Source organism: Delphinapterus leucas, chromosome 17, assembly GCF_059928025.1.
Source record: "Delphinapterus leucas isolate spDelLeu-1000000601 "Yukka" chromosome 17, BTC_Dleu_Yukka2, whole genome shotgun sequence".
Taxonomy (NCBI): Eukaryota; Metazoa; Chordata; class Mammalia; order Artiodactyla; family Monodontidae; genus Delphinapterus; species Delphinapterus leucas.
Window position 1 is genome coordinate 29,977,094 of NC_143145.1, and position 27,878 is coordinate 30,004,971.

The window sequence follows — 27,878 nt, forward strand, 5'->3', positions numbered from 1 at the left end:
ATTAAAGATGACAAGGAATTTCAATCAGGAGATCCCTATCAAAGAAAAAGCCCTGCCCTATATCAAAAGTCCATTTAAAATTTTAAGTTTAACAAAAGGAGTCACTGATCTTTTTTTTTTTTTTTTAAATAGGAAAGTGGCTCCCAACTATCTACAAAATAAAGTCCAAATTCCTTAGGCTAGTATTCAAGGCACCAACCTACCTCTCCAGCTCTTACCTTGCAAAAATGACCTTCACTAAATATTTACATATCCATAAATATGAACCTTTAGTGCAGAAGTGAAATCTCAGGGCACATGCCATGAGACCTGGGACCCTGCCTGTCTTTTTCAGCACTGTATCCTCAAGAACTGGAACAGCAGCTGGCACAAAGTACTCAAATATATGTTTAACTAACATGTCATTTAGCATACAGGCTAATAATTAAAGCTAGGTGTGGATGATTACCCACAGAAGACATTCAACCTTTTTAGAGCTCTTTGAAGCTGATGGGACCTTTGAACCAACTTTCCCCCAGAAATATGTACATGTTTAAAAACACACTCAATTTTGCATATAATTTCAGGAAAGTCACAGACCACATAACACCTATGCCTGCATCAGTTAGAAGTCTGTTGAACTCAGGATTAATCACCACCAATAACAGATTAAGAAGAGGGCTAAGGAAAGAACCACTGGGGACATCAAAAATTAAGGAGCAAATGGATGTAGAGAACACAGCAAAGTTCTGAAAAGTAAAAAGAGAGCCTTAATGCTATTAAGAAACCAAGAAAGAATTTTTCATAGAGGGAATGACCTGCAATGACAAATGTAGTATAGATGTACAAAACAGATACATTAGACACGGCATTAGATCTCCCTAGAAATCTTACTAGACTAATAGAGCATGGAAACCAAATTGTGGTTGTTTAAAGGACTGAATAAAAAGAGAAGTAGAGACAGTGAGCATATACAACTAAAATCCCCTCAAATATTTTTAATAAATATTTTTTCAACAAATATTCATTTAATGCCTATTATAGGCCAGGCACTGTGCAAGGCATCCTATCCATATTCTGCCCAAATACCCTATTCTCAACAAACTTGACTATACCCTCCTTCAACTCTTTCCCACCTCCAAACTCCTCTATATAATAAACATCAATAACTTTCAACTGGCTTATAAATAAACCATATACCTACTTTTTTATAGAGCCCAACAGAGACTGAGAGTGTTAAACTTAGTATATACGTCTTTTATAAATATGTAATAAACTTTTTTTTTTTTTTTCTTTTTTTTGCGGTACGCGGGCCTCTCACTGCTGTGGCCTCTCCCGTTGCGGAGCACAGGCTCTGGACGCGCAGGCTCAGCGGCCATGGCCCACGGTCCCAGACGCTCCGCGGCACATGGGATCCTCCCGGACCAGGGCACAAACCCGTATCCCCTGCATGGGCAGGCGGACTCCCAACCACTGCGCCACCAGGGAAGCCCTATTCAATGGAATTCTTAAAGGACACAGGTCAACTGACACTCCCGCCCCCCCTCCAAATCTAAACAAAAAAACTACCCCGAGGGTCCTCCCATTACCCTCTTGTTACCAAAAGTCTCTGAAAGAAAAATCTACAATACTCTTTTCCTAAAAGTCTCCTAAAATAGAATTTTAATTCTACTTATTGATTACATTAATTAAAATGAGCAAACTATATTCTATTTGCTAAGTGAGTTGCCTAAGTCTAAGATACTAAAAATATCACTCCAATACTAAGAAAATTACTTATAGTATTTTTTGTGATGATTTTTAAATTTTTTAATCCTACTAACAATTCATTTAGTCAACAGATCACCAAGTTCCTCCAATATGTCATGCACTAGAACAAGATAGGCCTGGTCCCTCTTCATTCGAGGAGAGGCATTTTTAAACTTAACACAATTGGGTAAGTACTTCAGTACTATGAGGACACATAGTTAAAGGACCAGGGGTAAGTTTTGTTGCTTGTTTTTGTTGTCTTTTCTCTTTTAAATTTTGGTGGCGGGATGGAGAATGGGCGGGGGTAGGGTGGTCAAGGAAGGCTCTCTGAAGTATGTGACCTTTGAGGGGAATGCCGAGAAATGATAAAAGTATAGTCGGTAGAGCAGAGTATAAGAGTAGAACCAGGAGGGAAGAACACTCCTATCAGAAGGAATAGCTTGTATCCAGTCTTAAGACTAGAGGAGCATCGCATATTTAGGGAATTCAACAAAAGCCAGCGTGGCCAGCTCACAGAGCAAGGTTAAGAGTAGCTTAAGATAAAGCTGGAGACACAGGCAGGTGTCAGATCATCTTTTTATATGTATTTAATAGTTTAAAAGCACTTTAACATACGTTTTCCCTTTTGTTCCTCAACAAACTTGTGAAGTAGTTATCACTGATTAATCTAAATCTAATTATGTCACTCATCTTTAGAATGTCCACAGGGTAAGGTCCAAGTTACTTAAATTACCTCGTCTGCTGGTAGTTACACACCTACTCCTTCCCTACCATTCTACACAACACTATCATCTAAGAAACTTATATTGAACATACCTTCAAAATAGCACCTTCGAAATACCATGAAATATTTGAAAATTTCTTAAAAGCATTAAAAATAACAGCCACGTATCTACTGAAGGAATATACCCTGCCACAAGCCTTTTAAAACTATGTTACAAGTCTGTCCTCCTCCATTTGACTATGAACTCCCTGAAGGCAGGGACTGTGTTACTTAATTTGCTGTCTCCAAGTACTGAGAACTTAATACTTTTAATATAATGGATTCCCCAGTACAGGTAGAAGCACTGCAGTTCAGTGTGCTAGAAGCCACAAAAGCAATAATACATCACTGAATTCACTTCCAGTATAAAAGAATTTTACCTTTTCCCATTATTGTTTTCAACTTTGTAATACTGGAAAGATTTACTCACCACTGAACAATCAATATAGTTTTCAGTCCACATGTTATCAGGCCATTATTTAAATATCCGAACAAATAAGCTACTGAAGTCTACTGTGAAATGTTGGGAATATAAACTTCGATTACACAAATTCCATGCCTTAGAGAAACTCAAGGCTCTTCTCTTAAGCATGCATGCCTCCCATGAAAGTTTTTAAGAAAGGAAAATCTCTTACAGAACTCGTCCAAAGTTTGGCTGCTTCCAAATTTAAACACAAACTCCACCTCAGATTAAACCAGAGGTACTTCCCCTTCAGAAAAGGAATTACTGGTAGGGAATAAGAAGGAAGTTGTGTGTGTAAATGTGTTTTGAGGGGGAATGGGACAGGGAATAATTAACAAGGGGAGAAATCAGAAACCCAGTTTTGAAGAGAGAATGAAATGTAAACTGGCATGTAAAAGAATCAGATATGTTCACGGGTTTTCCACACACCTTTACTACACAGAATTGTAACCCTTACAGAGCACTTCAAAGGCCTGTACAGGCCGTGTATTTCTCGGCTGCAAAGACGCTTCTGCAGGCAACTATCCCGCCTCCTCCGCGCCGCCCAGCAGCCACAGGAAACGTATGACAACCCTAGCCCCAGGTCCCGGCCGCCTTTCAATGGAAGCTACCCTGGGCCGTTGGACTGGCGCGGAGGTAGGACGGTCGGTCAGCCTACTGGCGCAAGAGGTGGGAAACACCGCAGACCCCAGTCGGTGGCCGGGCCAATGAAGGGGTCAGCCTCAACCTCCACCTCAGCCACCACCACAGCTCTGCCGGTCCAATGCCGAAGAGAGACCGGAAAATCCAGCTCTCCGAGGGCAGCAGGGACTCCCGAACGGCTTCCCACGGCTTCTGGTCTTTCCGCGCCCGCCCCGGCAGCAGTTACCTTCCCATGTGACATCGTAAAGCTCTGAGACCTTCGCCATCTTCTCAGAACCTGGAGGCAACCGGGCGAGAGGGCGGGGAGATGTGGTCACACGACCCGAGACTAGGCGGTGGCGAATTACGACACCATTTCTCATTGGCCAAGAGCGCGGAGGGGGCGGGATCCGCCTCACACGTGCACGCGGCTCTGCCGAGGGGCAGTCGGGAAAGGGGGCGGGACGAGCTGGGCGGTGCGCCGCGCGTTAAGGTCTGTGAGGACGCGGGGGCGGAGCCGCTGGAGCCGGAGCCGCTGGAGCGGGAGCCGCTGAAGCCGGTTTGGGGTGAGATGTCTATTTTACCGTGGATTCTTAGCAAATTCTGGGTCTTTAATGTGTGCCACTCCCGGCTTTTCACTTTTTTCTGCATAGGTGTATTCATTCTCTTCCCACTTCCTAATCGGTACCTTGTTCTCTTCATGACCTGCTGCAATGCAAAGTTCTGCGCGAACCCGTTATCTGTCCCCAACTTTCCTCCTTCCATGATGGGATTCGCCTTCGATTTCCTTTTTAATGTTCGGCTGAACTGATACACTTCAAAATTTTCTGGTTAAATCTCTTTGAGGAATTAAGCAGAATTCTGCTTTGCAAATTATGTTCCTGTGGCCGAGGACTTCTTTATGTTCACATGAATGGCTTCGTGCCAATCCAAACCCTTAGTTAACGCTCCCCGTGGATCACTGTCTGCTTGCCAGTCTATTTTTTAAACTCCATAAAAGCAGACGATATGTAAATGATTATAAGTAGATGAATTAATCACAGCCCCTACACTTCGCTCCTCTTTATTCGCACGGGGGAGCCTCCAGGCTAATTGCTTTCAGAAACCTTTGGACCTGGTTGGATAGAGCTAGGGAAAAAATGTCTGGAGTGGAAGCAAAAAACTTGAGGGTCTTAAGGGTATATTTAGTATTTGAAGCAATGAGAACATAAAAATGTAAAGGGGGAATATGTAAAGTTAAGAAAGAAGGCTAAAAATTCCTGCATAACACATATACTTAAGGGTCAGTGAAGAAAAGAAAATCAACATATGAGGAAAAAGGAAAACAGAGAGCCATATCCCACATGCCAAAGGAGTAGAGTTAAAAAGAAAAAAAAAAAAAGGAACTATCAGTGGCACCTGCCCAAGGGAAGTTGCATAAGGATAGAAAAGACTACTGAATTTATAAACTTGGATTAGATTCTGAATGAAGTTCATTCTCTCTAGACTAGACAGACCTTTTAAAAAAAAAAAAACCTTCATTCAAAAAAATTTAAAATCCTCCACTCAGAAATTCACATATTCTAATACTTCAGTAAAACAACCTGGTGTAATGGAAAGAACAAGAACTCTGTCAGACAGATCTGAATCCAGGCTCCACCATTTAGTAGCTGCTTGACAGTTAGCCTATGTATCTCTGAGCATAGGAGTTGATCAGATATAGAAAGAAGCTAATCATATCGATATAAAAAGAAAATATCTCCCTTGAATTGTTATCAAGACTAAAAGAGACACTGCATGACACTCTTATGGAAGTAGCAGTCCTGTGGCTATAAATACTGTTTATATGTTGATGATGCCCAAATGCATAAAATCCAGCAGTCCTTACTTCTCCCATGAAACCCAGTTCTACTTTCTTGACATGTTCATTTAGATGCCTAAAATGTATCTCAAAGTTAACATCTCCCAAACAGAAATCTGGATTCCTGCCACCATGCCCCCCAACTTGCTCTTCCCCATCACAACTAAAATTCTAGGAACTATCATTGATTCCCTTCTTTGCCAAACCCCCTATATCCAGTCTATTAGCAAAGTCTGTATTGTATGCTTCCAAAACTTTCCCCAAACCCATCTATTTTTTTTTCATCTCCACTGCTACTACCTTAATAGAAGCCACAACCATCTCTCACCTGAATGACTGTCATAGTCTTTTAACCTTCTTAGTTTCATTCTTGCTGTGTAAAAATCTATTTTCTATACAGCAATCCTACTGGTCTTAAAAAGGCCAGAGAAGTCCTCTGCTTACAGCTTTCAAATGGCTCCTCTGGCAGTAAAAATATACTCTAAACACTTTACCGTGATTTACTTCATCTCCTACCATTGTCTCTTTTCACTAGATACCTACCATTCTCACCTATTTCTATTTCTCAAACATGGCAAACTCCTATCTGCCTTAGGTCTGGCATTTACCCAGAGTGTGTGAAAGCCCAAGAAGTTGTCTTTTAATGACTTACAGTGGCTGTAACGAGTACAACTAATTAAGGGAGTAAATATTTTTCACTCACTTTAACTAAATGCCCTTGTATTGGGTTGGCCAAAAGGTTCGTTCGTTTTTTTCCATAAGATGGCTCTAGTAGCACTTAGTTGTCTTTAACTTCATTGAAAGAATTTTGTTAGATTGCACATGACAGCTGTCACATCAGCATGCATTTTAAAAAAGACTTATAAAAATAGGTGAATTTTTTGTAGCCATTTTAACATTGAAGATGGAAGGAAAAAAGCAACATTTTCGGCGTATTATTTCTAAAAGGTAAAAACGCAACTGAAATGCAAAAAAAGATTCGTGCAGTGTACGGAGAAGGTACTGTGAGTGATTGAACATGTCAAAAGTGTTTGTGAAGTTTCATGCTGGAGATTTCTCACTGGATGATGTTCCACGGGCAGGTAGACCCGTTGTAGTTGATAGCGATCAAATTGAGACATTAATTGAGAACCATCAGTGTTATACCACGGCGGAGATAGCCAACATACTCAAAATGTCCAAATCAAGTGTTGAAAATCATTTGCACCTGCCTAGTTATGTTCATCGCTTTGATGGTTGGATTCCACATAAGTTAAGCAAAAAAAAGCTTCTTGAACATATTTCCGCATGTGATTCTCTACTTAAATGTAATGAAAACGTTCCGTTTTAAGACAAATTGTGACAGGCGATGAAAAGTGGATACTGTACAAGAGCGTGGAACAGAAGAGATTGTGAGGCAAGCGAAATGAACCACCACCAACCACACCAAAGGCTGGTCTTCATCCAATGAAGGTGATGTTGTGTATATAGTGGGATTGGAAAGGAGTCCTCTATTATGAGCTCCTTCCAGAAAACCAAATGATTAATTCCAAAAAGTACTGCTCCCAGTTAGACCAACTGAAATCAGCACTAGAAAAAAGCATTCGGAATTAGTCAACAGAAAACGCATAACCTTCCATCAGGATAACGCAAGACTGCATGTTTCTTTGATCACCAGGCAAAAACTTAGCTTGGCTGGGAAGTTCTCATTCATCTGCCATATTCACCAGACATAGTACCTTCAGATTTCCATTTATTTTGGTCTTTACAAAATTCTCTTAAAGGAAAAAATTTCAATTCCCTGGAAGACCGTAAAAGGCACCTGGAACAGTTCTTTGCTCAAAAAGATAAAAAAAGTATTGGGAAGATGAAATTATAAAGTTGCCTGAAAAATGGCAGAAGGTAGTGGAACAAAAGGGTGAATACTTTTTTCAATAAAAGTCTTGGTGAAAATGAAAAATGTGTTTTTTATTTTTACTTAAAAATCGAAGGCACTTTTTGGCCAACCCAATAGCTGGCTACTGTTGTCTGTCAGGCAATAAACCATATGACATAAGGTTAAAAGAGGTCAATATCAGAGTTTTTGAGCTGAAAACTAGAATAATTTCATTTTAGAGTTAGAAGGAACTTATGATTCTTTAGAACAGTATTTGTCAAACTTTTTTGCCTACATCTTATATTAAGGAATACACTTTATATCACACTGTGCATACAGATATTTAAAACTAAAACAAAATTTGCAAACAAGCCTTTTACTGTGTCTTGTTCTCTATATTTTCTATTCAAATTGAGTCAATTCCATTTTATTTTATAAAAATATTAGTTGTGACCCACAAATGGGGTAATGACCCATATTTTGAAAAACACTAATGAACATTGTATGCATTTCCTAATGAGGCCCTGAAATGAAATTATTTGCTCAAGTGCTTACTACTAGTAGGTAAAAAAGATGGGAAATTCATAGGGTGGAGATGAGATGTTTAGTTCATAGGTGAAAGATGAAATATTTACAGGAAAAATGTTTGTCACCAATAGTACTCTCTGAAGCGAGGACAGTGACTGTTCATATTTTATAACATTTCAGTTGTCCAGTAAAACTTGCTTTCCTCAGACACACTCAGGAAAAATCTGGCATGTCAGTGACAAAACTTCTGTATTCTTCTTTAACATTTTATAATGTAATTATAAAGTAAATTAAAAAATACCTTCTATAGGTAAAACCATAACCTTGGCAACATAAACATCAAGCATACTTTCTGTAAATCCACCTTTACAAATGTTCTCAAAGTTTTACCTCTCACCTTCTCATTCCTTTGAAAAAGAGAGTTTTCATTTGTACACATTAAAAATATTTAATCCTCTTTATCTGATTGAACAACTGCCCAATATTGGTGACAAATATCAGGAAACTATCCCAGCAGCCAAATAGTAGATTATGCCATGTCCAACACCATGGGAATTACTATTTCATTAATGATCTCAACAGCAGAATGAAAAAGGCACATGAATGTGATCTATTATATGCTTTTTTTAAATGTGAAGCTATCTTATGATTTCCATTTTTTGTCCTACAAAATCATGTTTGAAAAGTTAGAATAATAATACATCAGAATGAATTATGGTCAAAAATGAATAACTTTGAGTAATTCCACATTTTCTTTAAGATGGGATAAGCTTTGATTATTTATCAAGCCAGATTGGCCCACAAAGCGCTTTAGAATGCTTCTTTTTTATGCTCATGGTTTACTTAATGTCTTCAGACATTATGAAAGACTAAAGCAACTTCTTAAATTTAATAAGCCTTATGGCTTTTATAAAATGGACATTATTTAACAGGACAAAGCATAATACCATGTTAATTGATTTTTGCAATATTCAACATAGTCATCAAATCATTTATTTAGAATCTACTGGCTGCTTTGTTCTGTCTTAATCATAGTGAATTCAAATATCCTACATTATGTAGCACAGTTTATAACCTCAATTTACTACTCTGACAATTATCCATCAAAATAAATTGGTCTACTACAACTCTCATATAAAATTCATCATAGCTTTTAAATCATGTTATTGTTTCTAATTAGTGAATCATAACTATAATCCCTTTGTGTTTAAGGGAAAATATTACTTATTTCATCTTCATTCCTTCCATGTCAATATATTTTTACTGTGACACGTTCACATTTGGAAGGAAGTTTTCCTTAGAGTTTTATTTACCAAAAGCCAGATTAATATAGAGTTGTTTTAGGAACCTTATGAACATTGTTTTTTATTACATTTTTAAAAGGTTCTGTAATTTAATACATTCCCACAAAACCCAAGAACCTATGCCTCCATTACTGGCACAACCATAGCATTTAGGCACTTCTAGTTCTTTCAAGTCTGCCGTAATTTGCAATATATATGTTATAAAATGTGCCAGCCCTTCATTTCACATCCAATTATATTATTTTAAAAAGCAAAGGAAAGGCTCTGGGAAAGATTTCCAGTGAAATCACTTAGGTCCTTTCACAGTAGAATTCACAAACTGATAATTACTCCCCTGTGCCATAGTTGTAAGAATGAAGAGGAAAGTACATCCAGAAAGAGTACACCCAGAATTTCTCCTAGATGGGCAATAAATTAGAGCTATTTCTTTTTGAGATTTATAACCATACTTAAAAGTCCACTTTTTCAAACAATAGTTATTTAATTTCCCCAAAGTGCATTTTGTGTTCTGATACACACATACATCTGTGCAAATGTAACAGTCCTTTTGCAAAAATGTGTTTTTGTAAACATCCCTTTTGGGTACCAAACATCTGGGAGTCTCTATGTACTATTACTGTGACTTGATGGTCTCTAGAGCTCATCTAGACTCCATTTTCTGCAATTGAACTATAACTGAATTCTTTACTTGAAAAACGTTAAGAGTATTTATTTACAATAAACAAAACTCACACAAAAATATACTGAATGTTAACTTATGCATTTATTATTACATATTATTCTGTTGCAGATGTAATTTTCATTCTTCAACTATCCCTCTCTTTGGTGGTTTGATTTGCTCAGATCTGTAGTTCTGAGGTATATTACCCTTGCCACCAGGCCACAAGGTCATCTTTAATGGTCATCTTTTTCTTTGTAAGGTCATGCTGACCACTCTTGGCTAAAGTTGGCTTAAAGGCCAATAATATGGCCACATGAGGCATAATGTGGCCATATTACCCTTCAGATGATAAATCATGTGCTTTTTTACATATAGGAGGGCTTATTTAATCAACCTCATGGATTTATTTGGGAAAGAGACTGATTTCCTGGCAGCATGTCTCTAAGAAAACTGCCCACCCCCTAAATCCATTCCACCAACGACATCCAGCACCACCTCATTCCTGAGGAAACAGCATAATACGAACTTTTTGAAAACGTTACGTACCATAATTTTTAAAATTGTACTTGGAATTTTTTATCTTAAAACTATGAAGTAAGGAATAATATAGGTATGCTGCAAAAGCTGCCATTTGGTTCAGATTGCTGCCACCTTACTAGAAATTCTTTCGGCATTATAATGTTTTACCTTCATCTGCTCATGATGTTTCTATTATTATTTCTTTTGCATCTTTTGATAATGGGCTTGAACATTGGTCATGTGGGTGGGGTGGGAGCAGGGACAGGCAGAGGGGGAGTGATTTCAGTTGATGTAATTTTTCTAGCAATAGCAAGATTATGGAATATTAAACATAACCTCAATCTAATCATGAGAAAACATCAATCAAACCCAAATTGGGAGCCATTCTACAAAAATAACTGATTAGAGTTCAGGCTTTTTGAGCACTAGCTCTCCTGAATTCCTCGCTTGGCTCCCTATAATAAACACTGCACTTACCTTCACCACAACTCACTGTCATTAGACTGGCTTTACTGCACATGGCTGAGCAGACTCAAGTTTGGTCAGTAACAAGAGGACTTAGTGATGCAATCAGTCAGCTTCCCAGTGTTGGGAGGAAAAGCGTTGGCATCAGCAGTTGATAGTGATTCATTCAAGATGGCAGAGTAGAAAGATGTGCGCTCACTCCCTCTTGCGAGAGCACTGGAATCACAACTAACTGCTGAACAATCATCAACAGGAAGACACTGGAACTCACCAAAAAAGGTACCCCACATCCAAAGACAATGGAGAAGCGCAATGAGATGGTACAAGGGGGCGCAATCACAATAAAATCCAACCCCATAACTGCTCTGTGGGTGACTCACAAACTGGAGAACAATTATACCACAGAATACCACAGAAATCCACCCACTGGTGTGAAGGTTCTGAGCCCCGTGTCAGGCTTCCCAACCTGTGGGTCCGGCAATGGGAGGAGGAATTCCCAGAGAATCAGACTTTGAAGGATAGCGGGAATTGACTGCAGCACTTCGACAGGACTGGGGGAAACAGAGACTCCACTCTTGGAGGGCACACACAAAGTAGTGTGCACAACAGGACCAACAGGGAAGGAGCAGGGACCCCGTAGGAGATTGAACCAGACCTACCTGCTAGTGTTGGAAGGTTTCCTGCAGAGGCCATGGCGGGGGTGGGGGGGGTGCTGTGGCTCACCATGGGGACAAGGACACTGACAGCAGAGGTTCTGGGAAGTATTCCTTGGCATGAGCCTTCCAAGAGTCTGCCACAAGTCCCAGCAAAGAGCCTGTAGCCTGCAGTACTGGATCGCCTCAGGCCAAACAACCAACATGGAGGGAACTCAGCCCCACCCATCAGCAGACAAGTGCATTAAAGTTTTACTGAGCTCTGCCCACCAGAACAACACCCAGCTTTACCCACCACCAGTCCCTCCCATCAGGAAGCTTGCACAAGCCTCTTAGATAGCCTCATCCACCAGAGGGCAGACAGCAGAAACAAGAAGAACTACAGTCCTGCAGCCTGTGGAACAAAAACCACATTCACAGAAAGGTAGACAAAATGAAAAGGCAGAAGACTATGTACCAGATGAAGGAACAAGAAAAAACCCCAGAAAAACAACTAAGTGAAGTGGACATAGGGAGTCTTCCAGAAAAAGAATTCAGAATAATGATAGTGAAGATGATCTAGGACCTCAGAAAAAGAATGAAGGCAAAGATCAAGAAGATGTAGGAAATGTTTAACAAAGACCTACAAAAATTAAAGAACAAACACCTGGAAGAATTAAAGAACAAACAGAGATGAACAATACAATAACTGAAATGAAAAATACACTAGAAGGAATCAATAGCAGAGTAACAGAGGCAGAAGAATGGATAAGTGACCTGGAAAATACAATGGTGTAATTCACTGCAGTGGAACAGAATAAAGAAAAAAGAATGAAAAGAAATGAAGACAGCCTACGAGACCTCTGGGACAACATCAAATGCACCACAAATCACATTATAGGGGTCCCAGAAGAAGAAGAGAGAGAGGAAGGACTAGAGAAAATATTTGAAGAGATTATAGTCAGAAACTTCACTAATATGGGAAAGAATATAACCACCCAAGTCCAAGAAGGACAGAGAGTCCCAAGCAGGATAAACCCAAGGAGAAACACGCCAAGACTCATACTAATCAAACTGACAAAAATTAAAGACAAAAATTATTAAAAGCAACAAGGGAAAAATGACAAATAACATACAACGGAACTCCCATAAGGTTAACAGCTGATTTCTCATCAGAAACTCTACAAGCCAGAAGGGAGTGGCACAATATATTTAAAGTGATGAAAAGGAAGAAGCTACAACCAGTATTACTCTACCCGGCAAGGATCTCACTCAGATTCGATGGAGAAATTAAAACCTTTACAGACAAGCAAAAGCTAAGAGAATTCAGCACCACCAAACTAACTCAGACCTACAGACACATACAGACTGAAAGTGATGGGATGGAAAAAGATATTCCATGCAAATGGAAATGAAATGAAATCTGGAAGAGCAATACTCATAGCAGATAAAATAGACTTTAAAATAAAGAATGTTACAAGAGACAAGGAAGGACACTATATACTGATCAAGGGATCAATCCAAGAAGAAGATATAACAATTATAAATATATATGCACCCAACATAGGAGCACCTCAATACAGAAGGGAAATGCTAACACCTATAAAAGAGGAAATCGGGGCTTCCCTGGTGGCGCAGTGGTTGAGAGTCCGCCTGATGATGCAGGAGACACGGGTTCATGCCCCGGTCAGGGAAGATCCCACATGACGTGCAACAGCTAGGCCCATGAGCCACGGCCACTGAGCCTGCGTGTCCGGAGCCTGTGCTCCGCAACAGGAGAGGCCACAACAGTGAGAGGCCCGCATACCACAAAAAAAAAAAAAAAAACCAAAGATGACACAAACAGATGGAGAGATATACCATGTTCTTGGATGGGAAGAATCAATACTGTGACAATGACTATACGACCCAAAGCAATATACAGATTCAGTGCAATCCCTATCAAATTAGCAATGACATTTTATAAATTTTTTAATTTAATTTAATTTTTTTTATAGAGCAGGTTCTTATTAGTCATCAATTTTATACACATCAGTGTATACATGACAATCCCAATCACCCAATTCATCACACCACCATCCCCATCCCTCTGCGGTTTCCCCCCTTGGTTTCCATACATTTGTTCTCTACATCTGTGTCTCAACTTCTGCCCTGCAAACCGGTTCATCTGTACCATTTATCTAGGTTCCACATACATGTGTTAATATACGATATTATTTTTTCTCTTTCTGACTTATTTCACTCTGTGTGACAGTCTCTAGATCCATCCACGTCTCAACAAATGACCCGATTTCGTTCCTTTTTACAGCTGAGTAATATTCCATTGTATATATGTACCACAACTTCTTGATCCATTCATCTGTCGGTGGGCATTTAGGTAGCTTCGATGACTTGGCTATTGTAAACACTGCTGCAGTGCACATTGGGGTGCATGTGTCTTTTTGAATTATTGTTTTCTCAGGGTATATGCCTAGTAGTGGGATTGCTGGATCATATGTTAATTCTATTTTTATTTTTTAATGAACCTCCATACTGTTCTCCATAGTGGCTGTATCAATTTACATTCCCAACAACAGTGCAAGAGGGTTCCCTTTTCTCCACACCCTCTCCAGCATTTGCTGTTTGTAGAGTTTCTGATGATGCCCATTCTAACTGGTGTGAGCTGATACCTCACTGTAGTTTTGATTTGCATTTCTCTAATAATTAGGGATGTTGAGCAGCTTTTCATATGCTTCTTGGCCATCTGTATGTCTTCTTTGGAGAAATGTCTATTTAGGTTTCCTGCCTATTTTTGGATTGGGTTGTTTGTTTATTTAATATTGAGCTGCATGAGCTGTTTATATATTTTGGAGAGTAATCCTTTGTCTGTTGATTCGTTTCCAAATATTTTCTCCCATTCTGAGGGTTGTCTTTTCGTCTTGTTTATGGTTTCCTTTGCTGTGCAAAAGCTTTGAAGTTTCATTAGTTCCCACTTGTTTCCTTTTGTTTTTATTTCCATTACTCTAGGAGGTGGATCAAAAAAGACCTTGCTGTGATTTATGTCAAAGAGTGTTCTTCCTATGTTTTCCTCTAAGAGTTTTATAGTGTCCAGTCTTACATTTAGGTCTGAAATCCATTTTGAGTTTATTTTTGTGTATAGTGTTAGGGAGTGTTCTAATTTCATTCTTTTACATGTAGCTGTCAAGTTTTCCCAGCACCACTTATTGAAGAGACTGTCTTTTCTCCAATGTATATCCTTGCCTCCTTTGTCATAGGTTAGTTGACCATAGGTGCATGGGTTTATCTTTGGGCTTTCTATCTTGTTCCATTGATCTATGTTTCTGTTTTTGTGCCAGTACCATATTGTCTTGATGATTGTAGCTTTGTAGTATAGTCTGAAGTCAGGGAGTCTGATTCCTCCTGCTTCTTTTTTTTCCCTCAAGACTGCTTTGGCTATTCAGGGTCTTTTGTGTCTCCATACAAATTTTAAGACTTTTTGTTCTAGTTCCGTAAAAAATGCCATTGGTAATTTGATAAGGATGGCATTGAATCTGTAGATTGTTTTGGGTAGTATAGTCATTTTCACAATATTGATTCTTCCAGACCAAAAACATGGTATATCTCTCCATCTGTTGGTATCATCTTTAATTTCTTTCATCAGTGTCTTATAGTTTTCTGCATACAGGTCTTTTGTCTCCCTAGGTAGGTTTATTCCTGGGTATTTTATTCTTTTTGTTGCAATGGGAAATGGGAGTGTTTCCTTAATATCTCTGTCATATTTTTCATTATTAGTGTATAGGAATGCAAGAGATTTCTGTGCATTAATTTTGTATCCTGCAACTTTACAAAATTCATTGATTAGCTCTAGTAGTTTTCTGGTGGCATCTGTAGGATTCTTTATGTATAATATCATGTCATCTGCAAACAGTGACAGTTTTACTCTTCTTTTCCAATTTGTACTACTTTTATTTCTTTTTCATCTCTGATTGCCATGACTAAGACTTCCAAAACTGTGTTGAATAATAGTGGTGAGAGGGGACATCCTTGTCTTGTTCCTGATCTTAGAAGAAATGCTTTCAGTGTTTCACCATTGAGAATGATATTTGCTTTGGGTTTGTCATATATGGCCTTTATCATGTTGAGATAGTGCCACTTTCTGGTGAGTTTTTATCATAGGTGGGTGTTGAATTTTGTCAAAAGCTTTTTCTGCATCTATTGAGATGATCATATGGTTTTTATTCTTCAATTTGTTAATATGGTGTATCACATTGATTGATTTACGTATATTGAAGAATCCTTGCATTCCTGGGATAAACCCCACTTGATCATGGTGTATGATCCTTTTAATATGCTGTTGGATTCTGTTTGCTAGTATTCTGTTGAGGAGTTTTGCATCTATATTCATCAGTGATATTGGTCTGTAATTTTCTTTTTTTCTAGTACCTTTGTCTGGTTTTGGTATCAGGTTGATGTTGGCCTCATACAATGCGTTTGGGAGTGTTCCATCCTCTGCAATTTTTTGGAAGAGTTTAAGGATGAGTGTTAGCTGTTCTCTAAATGTTTGATAGAATTCATCTGTAAGCCAACTGGTCCTGGACTTTTGTTTGTTGGAAGATTTTTAATCACAGTTTCAATTTCATTACTTGCAATTTGTCTGTTCATATTTTCTATTTCTTCCTGCTTCAGTCTTGGAACGTTTTACCTTTCTACGAATTTGTCCATTTCTTCCAGGTTGTCCATATTATTGGCATAGAGTTGCTTGTAGTAGGCTCTTAGAATCCTTTGTATTTCTGCAGTGTCTGTTGTAACTTCTCCTTTTCCATTTCTGTGTTTATCGATTTGAGTCCTCTCCCTCTTTTTCTTGATGAGTCTATCATCAAATTTTATCAATTTTGTTTATCTTCTCAAAGAACCAGCTTTTAGTTTTATTGATCTTTGCTATTGTTTTCTTTGTTTCTATTTCATTTATTTCTGCTCTGATATTTATGATTTCTTTCCTTCTGCTAATTTTGGGTTTTGTTTGTTCTTCTTTCTCTAGTTCCTTTAGGTGTAAGGTTAGATTGTTTATTTGAGATTTTTCTTGTTTCTTGAGGTAGGCTTGTATAGCCATAAAGTTCCCTCTTAGAACTGCTTTTGCTGCATCCCATAGGTATTGGATCGTCGTGTTTTCATTGTCATTTGTCTCTAGGGATTTTTTGATTTCCTCTTTGATTTCTTCAGTGATCTCTTGGTTATTTAGAATGTATTGTTTAGCCTCCATGTGTTTGTGTTTTTTACATTTTTTTCCCTGTAATTCATTTCTAATCTCATAGCGTTGTGGTCAGAAAAGGTGCTTGATATGATTTCAATTTCCTTAAATTTAGTGAGGCTTGATTTTTGACCCAAGATGTGATCTATCCTGGAGAATGTTCCGTGTGCACTTCAGAATAAAGTTTAATCTTCTGTTTTTGGATGGAATGTCCTATAAATATCAATTAAATCTGTCTGGTATATTGTGTCATTTAAAGCTTCTGTTTCCTTATTTGTTTTCATTTTGGATGATCTGTCCATTGATGTAAGTGAGGTGTTAAAGTCCCCCACTATTATTGTATTACTGTCGATTTCCTCTTTTATGGCTGTTAGCAGTTGCCTAATGTACTGAGGTGCTCCTATGTTGGGTGCATATATACTTATAATTGTTGTATCTTCTTCTTGGATTGATCCCTTGATCATTATGTAGTGTCTTTCCTTGTCTCTTGTAACATTCTTTATTTTAAAGTCTATTTTATCTGATATGAGTGTTGCTACTCCAGCTTTCTTTTGACTTCCATTTGCATGGAATATCTTTTTCCATCCCATCACTTTCAGTCTGGATGTGTCCCTAGGTCTGAAGTGGGTCTCTTGTAGACAGTATATATGTGGGTCTTGTTTTTGTATCCATTCAGCAAGCCTGTGTCTTTTGGCTGGAGCATTTAATCCATTCACGTTTAAGGTAGTTATCTATATGTATGTTCCTATTACCATTTTCTTAACTGTTTTGGGTTTGTTTTTGTAGGTCCTTTCCTTCTCTTGTGTTTCCCACTTAGAGAAGTTCCTTTAGCATTTGTTGTAGAGCTGGTTTGGTGGTGCTGAATTCTCTTAGCTTTTGCTTGTCTGTAAAGCTTTTGATTTCTCCATCGAATCTGAATGAGATCCTTGCCGGTAGAGTAATCTTGGTTGTTGGTTCTTCCCTTTCATCACTTTAAGTATATCATGCCACTCCCTTCTGGCTTGTAGAGTTTCTGCTGAGAAATCAGCTGTTAACCTTATGGGAGTTCCCTTGTATGTTATTTGTCATTTTTCCCTTGCTGCATTCAATATTTTTCTTTGTCTTTAATTTTTGACAATTTGATTACTATGTGTCTTGGCGTGTTTCTCCTTGGGTTTATCCTGTATGGGACTCACTGCGCTTCCTGGACTTGGGTGCCTATTTCCTTTCCCATGTTAGGGAGGTTTTCGACTATAATCTCTTCAAATATTTTCTCTGGTCCTTTCCCTCTCTCTTCTCCTTCTGAGGCCCCTATAATGCGAATGTTGTTGCATTTAATGTTGTCCCAGAAGTCTCTTAGGCTGTCTTCATTTCTTTTCATTCTTTTTTCTTTGTTCAGTTCCACAGTAGTGAATTCCACCATTCTGTCTTCCAGGTCACTTATCCGTTCTTCTGCCTCAGTTACTCTGCTACTGATTCCTTCTAGTGTAGTTTTCATTTTGGTTATTGTATTATTCATCTCTGTTTGCTTGTTCTTTAATTCTTCTAGGTCTTTATTAAACATTTCTTGCATCTACTCGATCTTTGCCTACATTCTTTTTCCGAGATCCTGGATCATCTTCACTATCATTATTCTGAATTCTTTCTCCGGAAGGTTGCCTATCTCCACTTCATTTAGTTGTTTTTTGGGGGGTTTATCGTGTTCCTTCATGTGGTACATAGCCCTCTGCCTTTTCATCTTGTCTGTCTTTCTGTGAATGTGGTTTTTGTTCCACAAGCTGCAGGATTGTATTTCTTCTTGCCTCTGCTGTCTGCCTTCTGGTGGATGAAGCTATCTAAGAGGCTTGTGCAAGCTTCCTGATGGGAGGGACTGGTAGTGTGTCGAGCTGACTCCCCAATGGCATTTTTTACAGAAGTAGAGCAAAAAAATTAAAAATTTGTATGGAGACAGAAAAGACCCCGAATAGCCAAAGCAATACTGAGAGAAAAAATGGAGCTGGAGGAATCAAACTCCCTGGCTTCAGAGTATACTACAAAGCTACAGGCATCAAGACAATATGGTACTGGCACCAAAGCAGAAATATAGATCAATGGAACAGGATAGAAAGCCCAGAGATAAACCCATGCACCTATGGTCAACTAATCTATAACAAAGGAGGCAAGGATATACAATGGAGAAAAGGCAGTCTCTTCAGTAAGTGGTGCTGGGAAGACTGCACAGCTATATGTAAAAGAATGAATGTAGAACACTCCTTAACACCATGCACAAAAATAAAGTCAAAATGGATTAAAGACCTAAATGTAAGACCAGACACTATAAAACTCTTAGAGGAAAACCTAAGAAGAGCACTCTTTGGCATAAATTACAGCAAGATCTTTTTTGACCTGCCTCCTAGAGTAATGGAAGTAAAAAGAAATGGGACCTAATGAAATTTAATAGCTTTTGCACAGCAAAGGAAGCTATAAACAAGATGAAAACCCAACCCTCTGAATGGGAGAGCATATTTGCAAATGAATCAATGGACCAAGGATTAATCTCCAAAATATATAAACAGCTCCTGCACCTCAATATTAAAAAAATAAACAAGCCAATGAAAAAATGGGCAGAAGACCTAAATAGACATTTCTCCAAAGAAGGAGTAGAGATGGCCAAGAGGAACATGAAAAGATGCTCAACATCATCACTAATTATTAGAGAAATGCAAATCGAAACTACAGTGAGGTATGACCTCACACCAGTTAGAATGGGCATTATCGGAAAATCTACAAACAGCAAATGCTGCAGAGGGTGTGGAGAAAAGGGAACCCTCTTGCACTGTTGTTGGGAATGTAAATTGATACAGCCACTATGGAGAACAGTATGGAGGTTTTTTAAAGTAACTAAAAATAGAATTACCATATGACCCAGCAGTCCCACGACTGGGCATGTACCCAGATAAAACCATAAATCAAAAAGACGCATGCACCCCAATGTTCATTGCGGCACTATTTACAAGAGCCGGGTCATAGAAGCAAGCTAAATGCTCATCGAGGGACGAATGGATAAGGAAGATGTGGTTCATATATACAATGGGAATATTACTCAGCCATAAAAAGGAACTTAATTGGGTCATTTGTAGAGACATGGATGGACCTAGAGATTGTCATACAGAATGAAGTAAGTCAGAAAGAGAAAAATAAATATTGTATATTAATGCATATATGTGGAACTTAGAAAAATGGTACAGATGAACCGGTTTTCAAGGCAGAAATAGAAACACAGATGTAGAGAACAAATGTTTGGACACCAAGGGGGGAAAGTAGGCACAGGGGGGATGAATTGGGAGATTGGGATTGACATATATACACTAATATGTATAAAATAGGTAACTAATAAGAACCTTCTGTATAAAAAATAATATAAAATTCAAAAAATTAAAATAAAACGCAGAAAATAAAATAACTGATCATTATTCATCAGGCAGTGGCAGTGGCATTATATATTGCTATTCTGAGCTTTTTGACCAATTCTTGGTTTAAGCACCCATTGTTAGATTCTAGTGTCATATACATGGTGGAATTAAGAGTAGACTTAAAGTTATGAATGAATCCCCAAAGTAGTTTTTATTAATTACAGATTGTACATACCATGCCATAGAGGGTGTGGAGCTCCTTTACATTCTAGGTAACAGCAGTAGATTCTTTGCTAGCATACGTGTGCATTGCTGTCTTCTACAGAACTTGCTGAGTTTGAATCCCAGGTTGAAGTATATAAAGTAATTTGAACAAGTTATTTTAACTTCAGTGAACACTAGTTACTTCATATGTTAAATAAGCACAATAATATTTGATATTTAACAAGAATTACAAGTAATAAAAAATTTCTCACACAGACTCTAGCATATGGCATAATAATACTCTTAGTGTTACATACCAGTTATTGAGTACTTGCTGTATCCCAGGGCCTGTACAAATTACTCTTTGTAGATTATTTCATTTAATTTTTACAACAACCCCACTTTATAGATGAGAGAACAGTTAGGAGAGGTTAAATAGCTTCCCCAAACACACTATGATATACTCCTTCACACAGTAGGTTCTTAATAAATAGTAGCTGTGTCATTTTGGGCCTCTGAGAAGCAGATGTTGAGATGGGAATGCAAGAGTTTTACTAGGGGACACTCCATGTGAAGAAAGTGAGATTGGGTAGGGAATGCTTTCAGACCATGATGCATATATGATACATGTGAAAGGAGAGTAAGAAGCAGGATTGGACAGAACAAGTCTCATGCCATGATTTAGATCTGACCAAGTGTCAGCCCACTCAATAAGAAAAGCTTCTGAGCAAAGATTACCAATTAGAACAGTCTTACTACAGTGGGCAGAAGTATCCAGGCCTTAGGACCCCGACATGTTCAGTCATTGACTGAGGTCTGCCTTGAAGGGTGTTGCCTCAGCTCAGAAGCTGAGATAAATCCTGAAGCCTTTAGCAGCTAAAGGCTGTCAGCTCCCTGCCCCCCCTTGCAGCTGAATAGCAAGTTCTTTCTTGAAGAGAGATTCTAACTGCACCACCATAACTGCCACAGTAGCCATTATTATTATTCTTTCATTCTGGGTGTGAGCTTCCATTTTTGATGAGAGGTAGGGCTGTGTGTTTTCCTGAAGTAATAGCTAGACTCAGAAGCTATTTGACATACATAGCTCAGAAGCTATTAAACATAGCTATATTTCATATGGAAATTATATTTCAACTCCACAGAATGTCTTTTTCTAGTATATGATTAATGGCTCAGCAATGGTTGACTTGTGTTGAAGAGAAGACATGGTAAAATATATCCAGCCCACAGAGGCTTGAAATTCTGCTTGTTTTTTATGAGACACAAATGGGGAATTATTCATTCTTTTCTCGGGTTGGGAACTAATGCTGCTTCCATTGATAAATTACCTAGAACTTCATATTTCTTTCTCTTTTCACCCAGATTCCAAATATATCCAAGTAACTTAGAATTTTTAAACATCTTTCCAAGAATAACAGTATAACTCTCAAAATGGGCAGCATTTCTAAAATTCTGCAACTCAGGATCTCCATGAAGTCCTAGAAAATTCCAAAGGCATGGACTCAGACATGCCCCTTGATAATTCACTGGGTAACTGCCATACTATATCATTGATGATTCTTTGTTAATAAACTTAAGCAATGTCATATTTTATCAATGGTTGTCCCCAAAACAGATAATAAATATGAATGGTGCATAAATCCAATGACCCTCACTGTCAACCTGCCCTTCTTTCTTCTGACGCCAAGGCAGCACTAATTAGCATTTGCCTTGCTGCACAGATGCCCTTCTAGGAAGGACATTATACGTGCTCCACATTCTGGGCTTCCAGAAGGAATGATATAATGAAATCACTATTAATGGGAAGAGGCAGAGTGCTTCCCAGATTCACATTCTAAATAGCCAAGTTATTGAAGGATTGTACCTTTTAAAGAAAGAATTAAAGCGATAGAAGAGGAGTGGTGAACAAAGAAAACTTTGGCAGTTATTTTCAGGGAGCAGTTACATGGAACACAGTAGCCATGAATCTCAGTACACAAATTCAGGTGTGCAAGAACAAAATTTACATTTTTATAAAACCCAGCTTCTGTTTGAGGTACCATTCTTGGAGGAAGACAAAAATTTAATCTCAAGTCAGGTTGGACTTTGCCCTGCACTTCTGCCTCCTCCTTTTTCAAGGCTACTCTGACTTGTGTGAAAGTGACATTCCAAATATTTAACAACCCATAGGACAAGGCCACCGACTGTGGTAGGAGCCTTAAAGACGACCCCCAATTATTTTCACCTCCTAGTTATTATACCCTGTGTAGTCTCTCTCCCAATGAATAGGGATTACCTGTCATCAGTAGGATACTTCAGGAATGATGGAGTGTGTCTTTGAAGGCTAAGTAATACAAGACACTATAGCTCTGCCTTGCTCTCTCTTAGGTCACTCATTCTGGGGAAGGCAGATGCCATGTCATTGAAGACATCCAAGCAGCTTCACAGAGAGCTCCACAAGGTGAGGAACTGAGGCCTCCTCCAGCTTGCCAGCTATGTGAGTGACACATCTTAGGATTGGTCCCCCTGTGCCAGTCAAGACTGCAGACCCAGCTGACCTCGTGACTACAAACTCATGATATACCATGAGCCAGAATAGCCCAGCTAAGCTGCTCCCAAATTCCTGACCCACAGAGGTGCTGTGAGACAACAAATAGTTATTACTGCTTTAAGCTGCCAATTTTTGGAGTAAAGTGTCATGCAACGTGAGATAACTAATATACCAACCAGTCAGAAAGGATGCAGATGCCAGGTTTAGCGCTTATGTGGCATCCTGGAGGTTCCTCTGCCATCCCAGGCATTAATCCTTTAGTTTGGGGAGGGTGGGTCATTCTGGGTAAATGCCTATCAATGAATATAAAGTACTTTGATAATTTATCAACCACTACAGCCATACCAGTTATATATGAGTCACGCTTATGTAGTCTCAAGGCATTGGGAAGCCTGCCTAGTCTCCTAGTTAGCAATACAGCCCTTGTTTCTCTCCACAAGTGCCTCCGGGTCCTGTGGCTCTCCTGACTACCTTTGGATCACATGGGAATTTGAGATTCCCTCCCTAGGCATACCTTCCAACCTTTTTTTACTGGGTGCTCTCACCTCCTTGAGGTTCTGACTGGATATATGGCTTTGTCCTTGGGAACCACCAAATTCTGCTTTTATCAGCTCCCCTTGAGTATTCTCTTCCTCTCTACCCCTCCTGCCTCTACTCCCCAGCCCTGTGAGAACAATATTTTAGTCTCAGGGAAAGTTCCCCCACATCCCCAGTGCTTTATTCCCTAGGCGCTGTCTTATTTGTGATTTATCCAGAGACACCTACTTGTATCCTCTTTGGTGGGTTTTGGAAACCAAACCCAGAAAGATGAGGTTCCTGCCCTCCCAGTTTTCTCCCCAGATACTCTCTTCTTCTGAGACAAAGATTCAGGATCTGGAGGAGGATAAGGAAAGTTTCACTCTCAGAAAGACAGACAGAAACAGAGAGAGACACACGGAGAAAGAGAATATCACTTCTTACCTCAAAAATTTTATCCCACTACCTTGCCTCTAGAGAAATTAATATCTGGCCACTGTTGTACTGGCTGGGACATGATTATTTCATCAAAGTTTAACAGGCTCTAATTATAGCCATTTGCTCTAATTCCATGGTGATAAAGCAGCCCCTTGGTTTGCTTTTCTAAGTACCTAGTTACCTCAAGGGAGATACTTTGCTCACAAAGCCCATATGTACTAGTCATGTTTTATATCTCTTTCCTAGAGAAACCCTTGCCTGACTTCCCCAAATCAGGATTAGGTGGCCTGCTCATATGCTCCAGTATTCCCTGCACTTCCATTTCCCTAAAAGCACTTATTCCACTGTATTACAATCATTACTTACTTGTCTATCTTGAGACTCTACGTTTTATTTGACACCTGTGTGTCATGTTCATGATCTGTCCCCAGAGACTCAATAAGTATTTGTGGAAAGACAGAAGCTCTATTAGAAAAGTGCTCACCAATCTGGGGCTTTATGAACCAGTAAACTTTCAAGGACAAAGGTAAGGGGACTGATATACTGTTGCCAACTTTTTATTTTGCTAAGTGAGTACATTAGAAGTAACAACCACAATTTAGCTTCACATCATTCCATCTTAAAACTGCTATTTTAACACTGAAAGAATATTAAGGATTCACTAGAGAACAGTTCCTGAGAAGTAAATTTAACTTTTTACCAGGGACCAGTGACAACTTCTACCTGAATGACAGATACATTTGAGAACTGCTGCTAACTTCTGAAATCCCTTCCTACTCTCAGATAAGGTAAGGCAGTTTGAAATGGTAATTCACTTATTTTCAAGGTGGAACTTCTAGTTGCTTTTTTTTAAAGAAGTAATCCCTAATAGCTAAAAATTATTTCCTATCCTTATTATCTATGTCTTTAAAGAAAAAAAAAGTCATTGAGCATCTTGGCACATGATTCTCAGCTGGGACTCATTACCCTCTTCAAGATTTTTTACTCTTTCCCAGTGAATCTCGGAAGGAGTGAACATATTAGAAAGTAAAACTACCGTAATTTTGTTTATTTTAAAAATATGTTTGCGGAAGGGTTGCTCCAGTCTGATGTAAGAAAAATAAAATAAAATTATAGTTGAATTATCACATGCTGCAAAACATTTCATCCAAATTTATTTTGGATATATCTCTTGTCTCATAAATTCAGCAAAATTCATTATGGTTAAATTTTACAGTAAAGCAGAGTAAATGTATTATTTGTGTCTTATTTCACAAATCACAAAAATTCTTCATCTCATTGATAAAACTGAATATATAAAAAGCATTTTCATTGGAACTGGAGGAGAAGGTACTGTTATCTCTGCAAATAGATGTGGTATCAAAAAAAGGCAAAGACAATAAAGACAACACAGAAGCAGTGTTTCTGTTTTAAATTTTGCTTATTTTGAGAACCCGTGGGATAAATTACAGCAGCCTTTGGGAAAGCAGAGCCATTAAAATTAGGAGATGGAGAAGATGAAATCAATGATGATGTAATCTAGACCCTTGATGACACAGGGCAGACTCCCTTAAAGATCTCTCCTGCATGCTGTGTGTGTTGTAATGCTTCAGGCCAGGAGAAGTTTCTGAATCTGATTTGTGCCTTCACAAATCTATGCTTTCTCTCTATTTTTATTTTACTTTGGACTTTGGACTTTGGACTTTATTTTACCTTGCTGTCCTTAGGAAGAAAAAAAAGGAGGCCTTAATAATCTGGTTTTAGTCTATTTTTTTCTTACAATAGTAATACTGAAAGCAAAAGCATGTTATTTTCTATTATAAAACAACTTTGCAGGTAAATTTCACAGCTAAAATCCAGCCTCTCAATAAAATAGTAGATCAAACAATATCCCTGTGTAGGAATTAAAATTAGTAATCTCATGAATTACAGATCTCCATACTGTAAATTCTCAGAGGAATTATGCTTTTTGTTTGTGCTTTTTGCCTCATTGGAATTCGTTGAAAATAAGAGTCTACGGCATTTAACTGTAGTTTGAGATATATAACGTGTTAAGTCAAACTTGTGAAAACTAATCTATCTTAATGTATTGGTTGCCCCAATTATGATACCACCTAACATAAAATGTAAGGAATAAATTCATTTAGTAGCTAGAAATGGTATTTATGATTATTATCCTTAATCTAGCCTGATTCAATATGAGTAGAGGACATAAGACGTCAGATTTGCTCTGTATATTTAAAACAATGGAAAATAGTCTTGCAGGTTTTCACTTAGTTCATAAATAGCTAGTAAAACCTTTAACCATTAATTCTGAACAAAAGTTTTCCCATTCTAAAATGCTAGAAAATTAGAAACAAAGTAAAATTATGTTGATATTTTTTGAGAAGTGTTGATGATAACAGATATTTTTGAACTATCAAGAGCTAAATTTAGATTATCACTTATGAAAATAGTTATAATTGGCAGCATAACATCAATAAGTAGATACTTTAGTGTCAACACAGACAAGATTATCAACCTGAGCTGCATGCTAAGCACAATTAACTAAAAAACAAAAGTTCAACCAGAGTACATTGGTCTGATTTTGAGAGTTCTTTTCCAAAAAATTATAGTCACATAAGAGCAGTTATATGAAATTAACTTAGATAGGCAATTTTTTTCTAATTAGAAAAGATGAAGAATTTTTTAATTTAAGGAAGAAAAAGTATGTATTACTCAATAAAATATAAAAACTTTTTGCTGGAAGACTCAGGTACCTGAGTTTCTGAAATGTATCTGAGTTACCAGTGGCCAAACCTATGAGGAGACATAGATTTTGTTTGTTTGTTTGTTTTTAAAATATTTATTTATTTATTTATTTATGTTTGACTTCATTGGGTCTTCATTGCTGCACGTGGGCTTTCTCTAGTTGTGGTGAGCTGGGGCTACTCTTTGTTGCAGTGCACAGGCTTCTCATTGTGGTGGCTTCTCTTGTTGCGGAGCATGGGTTCTAGGCACACAGGCTCAGTAGTTGTGGCTTGCAGTCTCTAGAGCACTGACTCAGCAGTTGTGGCACATGGGCTTAGTTGCTCCATGGCATGTGGGATCTTCCTGGACCAGGGCTCGAACCCGTGTCCCCTGCATTGGCAGGCGGATTCTTAACCACTGTACCACCAGGGAAGTCCCTGTTTGTTTTTTGAGAGTAATGGATATGTTTATTATCTTGATTGCAGTGATGATTTCACAACTGTGAATGTCAAAACTATTCAAATGGTATTTTATATACATTCAGTTTATTGTATTATAAATGAATTATACCTCAGGCTGTCTGAAAATGGAATAAGAACTACATGAAATTCTTTAGATTCTTCTTGAGGAGACATAAGTTTTTGAAGAAATTGTCACTAAAGGAATAAAAGCCAAGTGAATTGTAACTATGCAAATAAAGATCTGAATAAATATATGACACAAATATAAGGACATGACATTTCTCACAGTTACTGCCCCCAAAAAAGAACTCTACTAAATACTTGTTTTTTTCAATTGCAGTCAATATACTAAAACACTGATATTCCTTGGAATTCTAAAACTTTGACTTCATTTCTGGCTTTACAAATTATTAATAATATAACTTTATGTAAGTCCCTGATATCTCATTTGATAGAAAATAATAATACCTACCTCAGAGGTTATTTAGAAAATTAAATGTGATAATTGCTGTGAAAGCATAGCACAATACCTGACACATGAATACAATAAATTTTAAGTGGTTAAAAATAATCACTCTGCTAGTGGGGAGCAGCCGCATAGCACAGGGAGATCAGCTCGGTGCTTTGTGACCACCTAGAGGGGTGGGATAGGGAGGATGGGAGGGAGGGAGATGCAAGAGGGAAGAGATATGGAGACGTATGTATATGTATAACTGATTCACTTTGTTATAAAGCAGAAACTGACACACCATTGTAAAGCAATTTTACTCTAATAAAAAAGATGTTAAAAAAATTTTTAAAAATAGGGCTTCCCTGGTGAAGCAGTGGTTGAGAATCCGCCTGCCGATGCAGGGGACATGGGTTCGTGGCCCCGTCCGGGAAGATCCCACATGCCGCGGAGCGGCTGGGCCCGTGAGCCGTGGCCGCTGAGCCTGTGCGTCCAGAGCCTGTGCTCCGCAAGGGGAGAGGCCACAGCAGTGAGAGGCCCGCGTACCGCAAAAAAAATAATAATAAAAAAAAAATAAATAAACAAAAAATAAAAT

General features: G+C 38.3%; 1 protein-coding gene and 1 long non-coding RNA gene across 6 annotated transcripts in view; one reads left to right on the forward strand and one right to left on the reverse strand.

The window, feature by feature from the left end:
- EMC2 (ER membrane protein complex subunit 2) overlaps window positions 1–27,878 on the reverse strand; it is a 209,468-nt gene that overhangs the window by 121,165 nt on the left and 60,425 nt on the right. Inside the window, exon 1 of one of the 5 annotated variants that reach the window (XM_022584582.2) lies at window positions 3,823–3,926. The exons of the other annotated variants lie outside the window; for them this stretch is intronic. Within the exon in view, the coding sequence (XP_022440290.1) occupies window positions 3,823–3,862 (40 nt within the window). The 5' untranslated portion in view covers window positions 3,863–3,926. Of the gene's footprint in view, window positions 1–3,822; window positions 3,927–27,878 lie in introns of those variants that run through there. 5 annotated transcript variants of the gene reach the window in all.
- Window positions 21,892–27,878, forward strand: part of LOC111180337 (uncharacterized) — a 61,690-nt gene continuing 55,703 nt past the window's right edge. Inside the window, exons 1-2 of the long non-coding RNA XR_016388360.1 lie at window positions 21,892–22,621; window positions 24,369–24,453. This is a non-coding gene — a long non-coding RNA (uncharacterized LOC111180337). The remainder of the gene's footprint in view (window positions 22,622–24,368; window positions 24,454–27,878) is intronic.